Below are 15,332 nucleotides of genomic sequence, written 5' to 3'. Positions count from 1 at the left end.
TGGCCTGCCAGGTCTCTGTGGATAGGTCTGTTGCCAATCTAATGTTTCTACCATTGTAGGTTAGAGATCTCTTCTCCAGAGCTGCTTTCAGAATTTTCTCTTTGTCTCTGAGACTCGTAAGTTTTACTATTAGATGTCAGGGTATTGACCTATTTTTATTGATTTTGAGGGGGGTTCTCTGTGCCTCCTGGATTTTGATGCCTGTTTCCTTCCCCAAATTAGGGAAGGTCTCTGCTATAATTTGCTCCAATATACCTTCTGCCCCTCTCTCTCTTTCTTCTTCTTCTTCTGGGATCCCAGTTATTCTAATATTGTTTCGTCTTATGGTATCTCTTATCTCCCGAATTCTGCCCTCATGATCCAGTAGTTGTTTATCTCTTTTTCTCAGCTTCTTTTTTTTAAGATTTTATTTATTTATTTGAGAGAGCGAGAATGAGAGACAGCACGAGAGGGAAGAGGGTCAGAGGGAGAAGTAGACCCCCCGCTGAGCAGGGAGCCCGATGCGGAACTCGATCCTGGGACTCCAGGATCATGGCCTGAGCCGAAGGCAGTCGCTTAACCAACTGAGCCACCCAGGTGCCCCTCAGCTTCTTTATTCTCCATCATTTTGTCTTCTATATCACTAATTCTCTCTTCTGCCTCATTTATCCTAGAGTTAGAGCCTCCATTTTTGATTGCTCCTCGTTAATAGTCTTTTTGATTTAGACTTGGTTAGATTTTAGTTCTTTTATTTCTCCAGAAAGGGTTTCTCTAGTATCTTCCATGCTTTTTTCAAGCCTAGACAGTATCTTTATAATTGTCATTCTGAACTCTAGTTCCAACATCCTACTAATGTCTGTATTGATTAGGTCCCTGGCAGCCAGGACTGCCTCTTGTTCTTTTGAGGTGAGTTTTTCTGTCTTGTCATTTTGTCCAGAGGAGAAGATGAATGAGAGAACAAAATGCTAACAGGGTAACAATGATCCCAGAAAAATATACACTAAACCAATCACAAGATTTAGGGAAAAGAAAGGGAAAGAAAAAGAAAAAAAAAGTGATGAAATATGATCAGGCTGATGAATAGATCAGTGCCACACACTAGATTTTGGGCATATTTTGGTCTGTTAGAAGAAACTACCTCCCAAAATTTTAAGGAAAGAAAATCTTATGTATGTACAAAAATAAGGGTAAATACCATGAAGGGATGGAATATGAGTTTAAAGATGAAAATTCTAAAGATTTTATAAAAGGATTTGATAAGATAAGTTGGTTGAGAAAAGAAAGAAGAGAGGGCACCTGGGTGGCTCAGTTGGTTAAGCAACTGCCTTCGGCTCAGGTCATGATCCTGGCATCCCATATCCGGCTCCCAGCTCAGTGGGGCGTCTGCTTTTCGCTCTGACCCTCTGTCCTCTCATGCTCTCTCTCACTCTCTCCCAAATAAATAAAATCTTTAAAAGAAAAAAAAAGAAAGAAGAGAAATTAAATAAAAAAAAGGGAGAGAATGTGATCAGGCAGGAGACTAGAACAAAGCCATACACTAGAGATTTAGGGTATATTTTGGTCTCTTAGAAGAAACATACTGTATCCCAAAATTTTAAAGAGAGAACAACTTATATATATATATATATACATATACACAAAAAATAAGGTTAACTACAATGAAGTGATAGCGTATGACTCTAAAAAGGTTTAAAAAAAAAAGGGATTGATAAGATGTTGGTTGAAAAACGGAAAAAGAGAAATTAAAAAAAATAGAGAAAAAATTAAAAAATTAACTTTGAAAGACTAATGTATCATGGGGAAAAAAGCCATCAATTCTGTGTGCTGTATTCCCCTAGTGCTGGAGTTCTGCTGTTCTCATTGATTGGTGAGTGAACTTGGTCTTCACTGGCTGTTCTTGCTGATCTTCTGGGGGAGGGTCCTGTTGCAGTGGTTCTCAAATGTCTTTTCTGGAGGCGGAACTGCCCTGCCCTTGCCAGGGGCCGGGCTAAGTAATCTGCTCGGGTTTGCTACCTGGAGCTTTTGTTCCCTGCAAGCTTTCCGTACAGCTTTGGAGGACGAGACTGAAGATGGTGGACTTCCAGTCTCCGCCCTGGAGGACCCAAGAGCTCAGGCCCCACTCCTCAGTGCGCCCCCAGAGAAAAGCAGTCAGTCACTTCCGTCTCCCCGGTCTCCGGCCCCACTCCATGCTCACCCGGCCTGTGACCAAGCGTTTCTGTCTCTGGCACAACCCCGTGTGGAGTCTCCAAACCCAGCAGATCCCTGCGGTGTGCTCCCGCGTCGCTCCTCCTGGGAGAGGAAGGGGAGTCTCCCCGGATCTGCCGCTTGTTGGGTCCCTGCTGGAGGAGCAGTGGCCCAACTGTGCTGCAGATCACGGTTTATGGCAACCCCGAGCTGAGAGCCCGCTCCTCGGCTCCGTCTCTGCAGCCGGCTTCCCCGCTCTGATACCTCGGAACTCTGCCACACTCAGGCACCCCCAGTCTTCCTGTGACCCTGAGACCACACTGTCCCAGCGAGGGTTCCACCCCCCGCTTAGCCACTGGAGCGACGTCCCTCAGCGGAGCCGACTTCTAAAAGTTCCGATTTAGTGCTCCGCTGCTCTATCACTTGCCAGTAGTGGCTGACAGAGGCCCCCTCCCCTGCTGTCTGTGTTCCCTTATATCACCTTGGATTCACTTCTCCGCGCGTCCTACCTTCCAGAAAGTGGTTCCTTTTCTGTTCAGAGTTGCTGCTATTCTTTTCTTCGATCTCCTGTTGAGTTCGTAGGTGTTCAGAATGGTTTGATCCCTATCTAGCTGAATTCCTGGGACCAGACGAAATTTAGGTCCCTACTCCTCCGCCATCTTGTTCCTCCTCTTCTTTGCTGAAATTCTATTTAACATTTTGAAGATATTATTCCGTTGTGTTACCTTTCATTGTTTCTGTTGAGAAGTCAGATATCAACCTAAAGTTTTCATGTGCCTTTGGTTTTTAGCAGTTTTAGTATGATGTGGCCAGGGTCAATTTTCTTTTATTAATTCTGCCTATAGAGTTTTATCAATGCATGGTTTTATGTTTTTATCGATTTTGCAGTGTTATGAGCCATTATTCTCCTCAGGGATTCTAGTTATGTCTATGATATGTCTTCTTACTATATCAGTGTTTCATTTCTTTTCATGCTTTCCACCTAATTGAGTCTCCATGGTTCATTCTAGAGTGTTTCTTATCTGTCTTCTGGTTCACTAGCTTTCAGCTGTTTCTACTCCCCTGTTAAACCCAGCTTTTGGGTTCTTAGTTTTGTTTCCAGTATTTTCTAGTTTTAGATACTCCATTTAACTATTTTTTATAGGTTTCTACTTTCTAAACTTTTTAATCTTTTGCTCCCTAGATGTTAGAAACATAGTCATTTTTCAAATTTTTTAATAGACTATTTATTTTAGGGAGTGTAAGGGGGGAGGGGCAGAGAGCATCTCAGGCAGACTCTCCCTGAGTACAGAGTCCACCTTAGGGCTCAATCTCATGACCCTTAGATCATGACCTGAGCCAAACCAAGTGTTGGATGTTCAACCAACTGAGCGCCCCAGGCATCCCTCATTTTGGGGCTTGCTGTCTTCCATCATGTACATAATTTTTCCATGTGGCTTGTTATTTTCATATATTGTGCTGGATATTATACTTGTAAAACTGTAGGACTAATTTGACATCAGGTATGGTGTTTTTCTTTCTCCAGAGAGAATTTATGTGTACATCCACCAGGAGTCTGAATGAACTAGCAATATTGAATCATCTTATTCTAGATTTAGAATTGATAGAATCTGGAGGTGATTGGCCAATAATGGGGAGGTCCTGTTTATTACCTATTCATTCTAACTTCTAGTGTTCAGTTCTTTGGGATTTCATTCCACAATAAGAATTTTACCCAATGTCTTTCCACCTTGTCCCCTTGAGTCTTTAATAGACCCAGTGCCTGGACCCCTAAGCACTGCTTCACCTTTAAGCTGCCTCCTCCGAATGGCCATTGCTTCTCAGGCTTTTGGCTGAGATCAAGTGCAGAATTGGCAAATGACCCCAACTGAAAGAAATTTTAAGTGTTGTGTTCCCCCCCTTGGTTCTTGTTCTGTCTTATAGCCTGGATCAGTAACATATTAAGTTTTTACTGTTAAATGGCAGTCTGCATTGTAGCAAATATGTGACCAACGCTTTACATTTATGATGCATGAAAACAGTTTAGCATTCATGATGTTTTATAATATTACTGCCATACTTCGTGCACCCTTAGTAGTATTTTTCCCTTTAAGGTCTCTATAATGTTGATGGAAATCTCCATTTTTAACTTTCAAATCTCTTTTTCCTGAAAGAAGAAAACACGGTGCATATAGAAGTAAAAGAAAATCCTGAGGAGGAAGAGGAGGAGGAGGAAGAAGAGAGTGAAGAAGATGAGAGTGAAGAGGAAGAGGAAGAGGAAGGAGAGAGTGAAGGCAGTGAAGGTGATGAAGAAGATGAAAAGGTGTCCGACGAGAAGGATGCAGGGAAAATGTTAGATAAAAAACCAAGTAAAGAAATGAGTTCAGAATCTGAATACGACTCTGATGATGATCGAACTAAAGAAGAAAGGGCTTATGACAAAGCCAAACGGAGGATTGAGGTATTTATTTTCCCCTTTCTCTGTACTCCTTTCCTCCCAGCTTCTCATCTGGGATCATTAGAACTGTTCTCTGAACTAAAGACAGTGTGGTACTGGCATAAGAACAGATAATACAGATGATGAAACAGAACTGAAAGTACAAAAATTCTTATATTCCTGACCTATTGATTTTTCAAAGATGCCAAAGTAATTCAGTGGGAAAAGGATAGCTTTTTCAACCAATGATGCTAGTTAAATTAGTAAAAAATGAGTTTAGTCTCTGACCCCAAATCATATATAAAAGTTATCTTAAAACAGATCAGAGATAGAGCTAAAGATAAAAGAAACTAAAGGTGTAAATTTAGGGGGGTGGAAAACAGGACAGAATATTCATGACCTTGGGTTGGACATTGGGTCTTTGACATTGATCTAACCTAAGCACCTTACTCCCTCATCTAAGTCAGAATGGTATACTGCTTTATTGTTTTTATTTGTTTTCTCCAAATTTTGATGTGCTCTTTAAATGTTTGTTTAAGGGTATGCAGAGATACTCTGAGCATATACCCTGTAGTCCTAAAGGGTTAAACTGGTGTTTGCCTTGTGTATTTTAGGTTAGTCACTGTGAGGCATCTGATGACTCTAGTTATTGAAATCTGGTGGGTTAATGAGGCATCTTTTTTTAAAGATTTTATTTCATTTATTTTTTGACAGAGATAGCGAGAGAGGGAACACAAGCAAGGGGGGAGTGGGAGAGTGAGAAGCAGGCTCCCCGCTGAGCAGGGAGCCCAACGTGGGGCTTGGTCCCATGACCCTGGGATCATGACCTGAGCCAAAGGCAGATGCTTAACGACTGAGCCACCCAGGCGCCCCCGAGGCATCTTTCTATTTAGCAAAGTGTACATACCTAGCATGCTTACTATATTTTTCCTACTTAATGCAATAGACTTGAGAGTTTTCTTTAATTATGTCAGCTTAGTATAAATAATATACTAAAAACTGGTTTGCTTAAGGATGTTAAAGTATTTCAAAGTTATAAACGATTTTAGCTTTCTTCTTTTAAAAAATATTTTCATTTAGAATTCTAATTTTCAGTTTTTTAATTGATTTTTTTTTTTAAATAACCTGTGTATTTTTAAATATCAATGTTTGCCTAATCCTGTAAAGTCTATTAAAGGGATACATTTTCTGAATTTCTAAAGGACTAAGAAAATCTATTGTTGTAAGTTGGGATTTCTCACCCTTGCCACTGTTGATATCTTTGGGCCATATAATTATGTTGTGGGACAGTCCTCTTCATTTAGGATGTTAAGCAGCATCCTTGCCCTCCACCCACTAGATACCAGTGGCATTCCCCTCCCTTCTTCCCTGTTGTAACTGCTGCTTCCCACAGCACCTAATCAAGCCAACTCCCTTACTCTCTACCCATGTGTGATGTGTTTGAAGATTTAAAAACAAGGGGTATTGGTGCACCTGGGTGGCTCAGTCTTCGAGCATCTGCCTTTGGCTCAGGTCATGATCCCAGGGTCCTGGGATCGAGCCCCGTATCGGGCTCCCTGCCCAGCAGGAAACCTGCTTCTCCCTCCCCCACTCCCCCTGCTTGTGTTCCTGCTCTCACTATCTCTCTCTGTCAAATAAATAAAAATATTTATAAAAAAAATAAAAACAATGGATATAATGCAGAAAGTTTCCCCATTATCTCACTTCCCAGACTTGTGTTATAGTTCTGTACATGAGCTTCAAGTTTTTTAAAATGTTTAATTAAAACTAAGTTAGATAATAAATTTTGTAGATATATATATATTTTAAGGATTTTATTTACTTATTTATTAGAGAAGGGAGAGCACAAGCAGGGGGAGCGGCAGGCAGAGGGAGAAGGAGGCTCCCCGCTGAGCAAGGAGCCCATTGGGGGACTCAATCCTAGGACCTTGGGATCATGACCTGAGCTGAAGGCAGACGCTTAACTGACTGAGCCCACCCGTGCTTCCCAATATTTTCTTTTTTTCCACATAACAGTATGCTCTGGACCTCTTCACCCAGCAAATTTTTAAGCAGCTTTGTTGGGATATGATTTAGGTACTAATGAATTGATGCATTCTAAGTGTACAATTCAGTGATATTTTGTAAGTTTGTAGAGTTGTGCATCTGTTATCACAACTCAACTTTATTTTCATCACCTCAAAAAGATTTCTTGTCCCAATTTGTAGTCATTCCCTGTTCCTAGCCCCACATATACAACAGTTCCCACCCCCACTCTCCCAGTCCACCCATCCACAGTTCTGCTTTCCATGGTTTCAGCTACCTATGGTCAACTGCAGTCTGGAAGCTGATGATCCTCCTTCTCTTGTATTGTCAGAAGGTCAGTTGTAGCCTAACACTATATTATTCACTAACTTCATCTCATTACATAGGCATTTTATAATCTCACATCATCACAAGAAGAATGGTGAGTACAGTACAATAAGATACTTTGAGATCACATTCACGTAGCTTTTTTTTTTTTTTAAAGATTTTATTTATTTATTTGACAGAGAGAGACATAGTGAGAGAGGGAACACAAGCAGGGGGAGTGGGAGAGGGAGAAGCAGGCTTCCTGCTGAGCAGGGAGCCCCATGCAGGGCTAGATCCCAGGACCCTGGGATCATGACCTGAGTCAAAGGCAGGCGCTTAACGACTGAGCCACCCAGGCGCCCCTCACATAACTTTTCTGCAGTATATTCTTATCATTGTTCTTTTTTATTACTAGTTATTGTTAATCTCTCACTGTGCCTAATTTATCAATTTAACTTTTTTTTTTTAGGAGGGTGGGGCAGAGGGAGAGGGAGAGAGAGAATCTTAAGCAGGTTCCATGCCCAGCACAGAGTCCACTGCAGGGCTTGATCTCACAACCCTGAGATCATGATCTGAACTGAAATCAAGAGTCGGATGCTTAACCGACAGCCACCCAGGCACCCCTAAATTTATTTTAGATATGTATAGGAGAAAGCATAGTATATGTAGCGTTTTGTACTGTCTGCATTTTCAGGCATCCACTTGGGGTCTTGGAATGTATTACCTCCTGGATAAGGAGGTGACTGCTATAAATTTCAGTCATATATTATGTGGTCTTTTATGTCTATCTTATTTCACTTACTCTGGTTATAGCTGTATCAGAATTTTGTTCATTTTTATTGCCAAATAGTGTTCTATAAGTATACCATATTTTATTATCTCATCACTAATTAGAGGATATTTGAGTTGTTTCCAGTTTTTGGCTATTGTAAATGGTACTACTATATACATTTGCATATAATCCTTTGTATGGAAATGTGTTTTCATTTTTTTTTTTATATATTCCTAAGAGTGAGATTGCTGGATCATATGGTAAATTTTTGTGTAACTTTTTCAGAAAGTGCTAAACTATTTTCCAGAGTGGCACAATTATAGATTCCCACCAGTTGAGGGTTTTAGTAGTTTCTCTGCATCTTCACTAATACTTGTTAACATCTGTCTTTTCAATTATAGTCATTCTAGTGGATATGAAATAGTATATCTTACTGTGATTTTGATTTGCATTTCAGTGATGTTGAGCATTTCTCAATTGTGCTTCTTGGCCATTCTTGTATCTTCATTGGTGAAACATCTATTCAAATTTTCATCGATTTTTAAATTTTGTAATTTGTCTTTTTATTGAGTTGTGAGAGTTCTTTTCATTTTTTTAAGTTTCTTTTGAAGTGAATAAATTTTTAATTTTGTTAACATCCATTTTATCAAAACTTGCTTTTATAGAGCACGCTTCTAGTGTTGTATTAAAGAAATCATTGTCTGACCCAAGGTCATGAATATTTTGTCCTAATTTTTTTTCTAAATTTCTGCCTTTAGTTTCCTGTATCTTTAGCTCTATCTCTGATCTGATCTCAGACTTTCCGTTCTGTTTCATCATCTGTATTATCTGTTCTTATGCCAGTACCACACTGTTTTCATTACTATAGCTTTATAATAGGTTTTGAGGTAGGCAAATATAAGTTCTACAATGTTGTTACTCTTTTTCAAGTTTGTTTTGGCTATTCTAGGTCACTTGCTTTTCCATATAAATTTTATGGTCACCTTGTCAATTTCTGCAAAAAACTTGCTCAGATTTAGATGGAGATTGTGTTGAATCTGTAGATCAACTTTAGGGAGAATTATCATTTATTTTAATAATATTGAATCTTCCAGTCTATGAAATAGGCTGATTCTCCATTCATTTGGATCTTCTACAGTTTCTTCCAGTAGTGTCTCATAGTTTTCAGTTTAAGATTTGTAATTCTTTTGTTAAATTTATTACTAGGTATTTTATTGTTTTTGATGCTATTGAAAATGGGTTCACAAATTTAAAAAATTTTTTCATTTTTAGTATAAAGAAATACAACTGAGTTTTATAGATCTCATATCCTTTAACTATATTGAAATATTTTTCTAATAATTTTTTATGGATTCCTTAGAATTTCTTATAATCACTGTTATGTCCTCTATCAAAGACAGTTTTAATTCTTACTTTCCAATCTCATTGCTGCTTATTTCTTTTTTTTTGCCTGATTTCCCTGGCTAGAACAGTACACTATTGAGTAGAAGTGGTAAGAGCAGACGTACTTGCCTTGTTTTCAATCTTTGTGGGGAAAGCATTCAGATTTTCACTGTTAACTGTGGTGTTAATGGTAGTGCCTTTTATCATTTTCAGTTTGTTGAAAGTTCATATCATGAATGGAAATGGGTGCCTTTTCTAGGTGTATTGAAATTCTTTTTTCTTTTTTGTATTAATGTATGATGTATTGGTATTCAAATGTTAAGCCCAACCTTGCATTCCTAGAATAAATCCCAGTTGATCCTGGTATAATCCTCTTTATATGTTACTAGATTTGGTTTGTAATATTTTGTTGAGGTTTTTGTGATCTATACCCATGAGGATATTGATCAGTAACTTTCTTTTGTTTTGTTTGTCTGGCTTTGGTGTCAGTTTAAAATTAGCTTCCTAGGTTTAGTCACGAAGTGTTCCTTCCTCCTCTTTTTTTCTGCAAGAGGTTTTGAAAGATTGTTTTTCCGGTTTTAAGTGTTTGGCAAAATAACTAACAAAGCTTTTGTCTTTCGAATACTTATAAATTTCTAATACAGTTTCTTGTTATATTGTTATCTCTTTGTCATATTTTCTTTTTCATCTTGAGTCATTGTCAGTAATTTTTGTCTTTCTAACCTATTGTGTTTCATCTAAGTTGTGAGTATAAAGTTTATGGTATCTTTTTTTTTATTATTTTATGTTAGTCACCATACAGTACATCATTAGTTTTTGATGTAGTGTTCCACAATTCATTGTTTGCATATAATACCCAGTGCTCCATGCAATATGTGCCCTCCTTAATACCCATTACCGGGCTAACCCATCCCCCTCCTCCTCCCCTCGAAAATCCTCAGTTTGTTTCTCAGAGTTATGGTATCCTTTTATAATCCTTTACATTTCTGTAAGGTTAGTAGTGGTGTCTCTTTTGATTCTAATTTTGGTGATCTGTGGCCCCTCCCCCGCCCTCCCCGCCCCCGGTCAAACTAGTGAAAGGTTTTCTATCTTTTTGATCTCCTCAGACTGAGTGCCTTAAACAATAGAGATTTATTTTCTGATAGCTATTGAGGCTAAAAGTTCAAGATGAAAGCGTCAGCAGGGTTGTTTCCTGGTGAGAGCTCTCTTCTTGGTGGCAGATGGCTGCTTTCTCACTGAGTCTTCATATGGCCTTTACTCCATGCATGCCCAGAGAGAGGTTTTTCTTATTTCTCCTCTTGTAAGGACATCTGTCCTATTGGATTAGGGCCCTACCCATTTAACTTTAATTACCTCCTCAAAGGCCCTATCTCCAAATACAGTCACATTGGGAGTTAGGGATTCAGTGTATGAATTTGGGAGAGATAAAATTAAGTCCATAACAAATTTCATGGTTCCAAAACCTTGCTACGTATAATTTTCTAAAATCCATACCAGACTTCCTCAGTAAGAATCTCCATTGTGGATAGGGGTATCTAAGCGATTCTATGCAACCAGATAGTTTTCAGCCCTGGGATTGAGGAAATATTCATTAAGAAATCCCAGCTACAGATGATTAAGTGGTTACTCATTTTTGCTGTTACAGTACTGCAGTGAACGAACACTGCTCTACACATGCATTTCTGAATGCTTATGTCATTGCTTCAGGACAGATACTTACAGGTAGAATTTCTGAGTTAAAGTCTATACTGTATTGCCCTCCAGAAAATTTTAATGCTACACCAAGTGTGAGAGAAAAAGGCCATTTTCAACCATAATCAAATCCTAGCTAAGGTCATGATGCTTGCATTTGAGTCATAGAATATAAAGCTCTTGTGTACTACTCCTTGTTAGTAAATATTCACATCTGACTTTTGACCTTCCAAAATGTTTTTTCATTCCATTTTCTGTAGAAAGATCCAGTGTCTAGTGGTAGAAATGAAAGTAAAGAAATTTTAAAAAAAGGGTTTTTAGATGGAAGATGTTTTGGAAATTACTTCAGAATTTTGATGAAAGTCTTATCTCATTTGAATGCCAGCTTTACTGTACTTGAAAAGTTGGCATTTCAAATTGCTGCTGGCATGTGTGTTTTTGTTTGGTTCTTAGAAAGCTGAAGTATCTAGATAAATGCTACAAGAGAAATACATTGTGATGCAAGGACATGCTTGTCATGCCTAATGAGTGGTATCTTAAGAAGGTAGGAAATGTCATTGGATATCTTAGGCCGGGGATTAAATAAACCGTCTCTCAATTGAAAGGTTTTATAGTGTTTGTACACTGGATAAAGTTTAAAAATATATTGCTTTAAAATATTTTATAGTTTTGGGATGCCTGCGTGGCTCAGTTGGTTAAATGCCTGCCTTCAGCTCAGGTCATGATCCCAGGGTCTGGGGATCAAGTCCCTCATCAGGCTCCCTGCTCAGTGGGGAGCCTGCTTCTCCCTCTGCCTGCTCTGCCTGCCATTTCCCCCTGCTTGTGCACTCGTGGGCACTCTTTCTCTCTCTCTTAAATAATTAAATAAAATCTTTAAAAAAAAAAAATTTATAGTTTTGAAGTTCTAATGAAATTGTTTGAATGCAAGAGTATATCTCCTTTTATAAAAACCCTCACATAAGCTAGACGATGTATTGTATATGTACTGAATGGAATATAAGATCACTTTTCTTTTAAATAAGCAATGTACAAAAGTGCTCAGAAAGTTGAAGCCAAAACTTCACACTATTTTTACTCATATTTAACATTGTTGTCCTGAAATTTATTTTAACAGGTTTCTCTTTGTTCAAAGGTACTGTAATGGGAATTAGAATGTAAAGGTTATGTTGTAAAATGCAATTACATATAGTTAAGTTAACAAAAAACTTGGATGATGGTTGTGGCATTCTCTTGCCAAGGCAACATAATTTAAAGGACAGTAATGATAGGGTTTGAAATAATAATTTTGTGATTTTTTTTTTTTATTTATTCCTAGAAACGGCGACTTGAACATAGTAAAAATGTAAATACAGAAAAGCTAAGAGCTCCTGTTATTTGTGTACTTGGACATGTGGACACAGGGAAGACAAAAATTCTAGATAAAGTAAGAAAATATTGTTAGCATATAACTTTTTAAGTAAGTGAGTGATACCTTATAAAAAGCTAATAGAAACCAAAGCACAGATAGGCAGTTCTGTTACATTAAATAGGTTGCTACTTTCTTACTGCTGTTTCTTCTTTTTATATTTCAAAATACAAATCTGAATCTGCTGTCTCATCCCAGCTTCGTCACACACATGTACAAGATGGTGAAGCAGGCGGCATTACACAACAAATTGGGGCCACCAATGTTCCCCTGGAAGCTATTAACGAACAGACTAAGATGATTAAAAATGTAAGTACGCTGTATTTGGTGTGTTTTAATCTCTAACAGAAATTAAGGTATAAATTATTTCAGGTACAGAAAAAAAGAATAGTATAAAGATCCATATGCTCACTATTCATAATTAATACTTGTGCCATTTTGTTCAATTTTACTTGAGTTTTTTTTTTTTTTTTAAGGAAAACATTAGATGTTATAGGAGCCCTCATTTTTCATTTCCTTTCCTCTTGCTCCCAAAGGCAAATGCTATTTTGAAGTTAGAGTATATTGTTCCCCTGCATGTTTTAACACTTTTCCTGTAGATTTCCGTGTTGAAAAACTGTTTCCTCCCCCACCCTCTTTTCCTTCAATCACACTGTGATTGTATTTTCTTTATCTCCCTAATATTTTCTGCGTTGGAGATACTCAGTTTATTCAAAATAAATAAAATCACATGAGATTAAGGTAAAGCTTAATGAATCATTATAAAGCAAATACTTTTGTGTCACCTGTGTTAGGACATAGAACCTTGGCCCTTACCTCAAGAAGACCTCTGTTAGGTCCCTTTCCAATCGAAACACTCTTCTACTCACAAGGAATTTTTAAAGTAATCTCTACCTTTTAATGTGTTAGAGGTTGCAAAATGTTGTTATTCCAAGCCCTTTATCCATGTTAATAAAGAGTGGTTTGGTTTTGTTTTACTATAAACTCATGAATTAACATATTTACTGTGTTTTAATTCATTTATTCTTGTGGTGATATAGTCTCATTTTCATCCAGTGATTGACTCCTGAGTCTTTTTGATTCAGTTTTAGTAGTCTTTGGTTGCATCCTTGAGTCTGATGTAGCAGGATGTTTTAGGCTCATCTTATACATACGGTGCTCCAGTTTTGCAACTGAGCCTTGTAAAAATTCCCTAGTTCCATTATCACAGAGCAGGTAAAAAAGGTAAATTTGGAACTAAGGAGTAACAAAACTGATAACTGACATACAGAGCACAAATTATTATATGCTAGTATCTCCCTTTATTCTTTCTTTGGTCTTAGTTTTATATATCGAAAGGGTCTATGAGTTTGTCTCCAATTGGTGGTGGTGGTTGGAGGGGGGTGGTTTGGTTGAAATTGTGTTTTATGAAGCTTGTTTTCTGGTAGATTCCTAAGGAAGGAGTAAGGGGAGTAATACTCTTTGAGTTTTTGAATATTGCATACCTACTTTGTGGCCTTCACCCTGGAAAGTTAGTTGGCTACATATAAAATCCTTGATTGACATTTTCTTTCCTTAAATATCTTAAAGCTTACTTGCGTTTCTTCTCACATAAAATATTGCCTTTCAGGTTTGATCATAAGCTGGTTTTCATCCTTTTATAAGTAATGTGGCCTTTTTGCATTTTGGGGTTGGATTGTTCTGGGTCAGTTTTCCAGTTATGTGGAAATTTTTCAGTTCTATTTGAGTATGTAATTTAAAATCTTTATTTTAGGACAGTTTTCTTAAATTACAGTTTTTCAAATTCATAATTTAAAATTTATCTTGGTTGTAATTTATCTGATATTTCTATGTGTTAGTCATTGAGGATTTATAATAGCTAATTCTACTAGTTGCCAGAACTTGAAATCTGGTGTTACTTTACAACACAGTTAAAGAGCATGATTTTTATTAGGTCTGTATTAAAGTTTTCAGGATAACTTTTATATGACAATTATAATTGCTTGTATTCCAGACACTGAAGTGGAAATAATTATGGTGCTCAGTGAATGTTGATTTAAGATCGTCAGAATGCAAATATGAGATGTTTTACATTTGAATCATTTTGACCTAGATCAGGAGATAAGATTTTGAAAAATCACTTGAAGATTAATAGAAAGTATAGATAAGCAAGTAAAAAAAATCGTGTATGTGAGAGATTTGTTGGTCAGTCCACTCTTTAGGGTAAAAGAGAATGTCCGTATCAGGCATGCTGTAATTTTTTTCCATTCATTAAAGAACTTTTGTCCAGAAAGTCAAGTGTTTATGATGTTATTTAAATAAAGCAGTCTTTCTTTAATATTTTAGGTTGGTGTAGTAAATTTTCTTTAAAACATACTTTAGGATATTTTTTCAAAGTTTAAAATTGCTTTAAAGTTGGACCAGATACATTTTTCAAGTTGTCAGAACCTCTTCTTGCATGTTACCTTTTTATAGATAATCACTCTCAGACGACTGTTGTCATTTGTTACTTATTGATAATCTGCTCAGAATTAGAGTACACCGTGTTTTATGACCTTAACAAAGAGAATATTTTCTCATTTCATTCCCCCTGCAAACTCCTTTTGATTAATGAAAATATTGACTATTGTGCTTTGCTGGTTGATTCACTGACTGTAGTAAAACCATTTATTTAGAAAAGAAAGTGGTGATGTTTTTAAGTTTTCTTGGCTGAATAATTGTTTTTATAAAGAAACTTCCATTGCTTTGACTTTCTTAAGCTCTCTACTTTTCCCCACCTTTTCTAGTTTGATAGAGAGAACGTACGAATTCCAGGAATGCTCATTATTGATACTCCTGGGCATGAGTCTTTCAGGTAAGAGCAACTTGTGTTATTTGGCATCAAACAAACTACTAAAACCATTAAATCTAAAAGTTCAGTGAGTGGGAAAGTCTGATTAGGCAACATTGAGGTAGTATTTTAAGATCTGTAGTCCCTGTAGCTACCAATCATCATCTGTGCCTACTGAATAAGTAGTAGTTTATTTGGATACTTGTTTTTTTGTTTTTGTTTTAAAGATTTTATTTGACAGAGAGAGACAGCAAGAAAGGGAACACAAGCAGGGGGAGTGGGAGAGGGAGAAGCAGGCTCCCTGCTGAGCAGGGAGCCCGACGTGGGGCTCGCCCGGGACCCTGGGATCATGACCTGAGCC

The 15,332-nt window shown here is 37.5% G+C and overlaps 1 protein-coding gene across 1 annotated transcript in view; it reads left to right on the top strand.

The window, feature by feature from the left end:
- EIF5B (eukaryotic translation initiation factor 5B) overlaps positions 1 to 15,332 on the top strand; it is a 76,858-nt gene that overhangs the window by 39,520 nt on the left and 22,006 nt on the right. The window contains exons 7-10 of the mRNA XM_081832302.1: positions 4,294 to 4,603; positions 12,073 to 12,180; positions 12,361 to 12,471; positions 14,928 to 14,995. Coding sequence (XP_081688428.1) covers positions 4,294 to 4,603; positions 12,073 to 12,180; positions 12,361 to 12,471; positions 14,928 to 14,995 — 597 coding nt within the window. The remainder of the gene's footprint in view (positions 1 to 4,293; positions 4,604 to 12,072; positions 12,181 to 12,360; positions 12,472 to 14,927; positions 14,996 to 15,332) is intronic.

This window comes from Leptonychotes weddellii, chromosome 10 (genome assembly GCF_054177405.1).
Source record: "Leptonychotes weddellii isolate Sample4059 chromosome 10, ASM5417740v2, whole genome shotgun sequence".
Lineage (NCBI taxonomy): Eukaryota > Metazoa > Chordata > Mammalia > Carnivora > Phocidae > Leptonychotes > Leptonychotes weddellii.
Note: the sequence above shows the minus strand (reverse complement) of the source record. Positions and strands in the feature narration are given on the sequence as shown.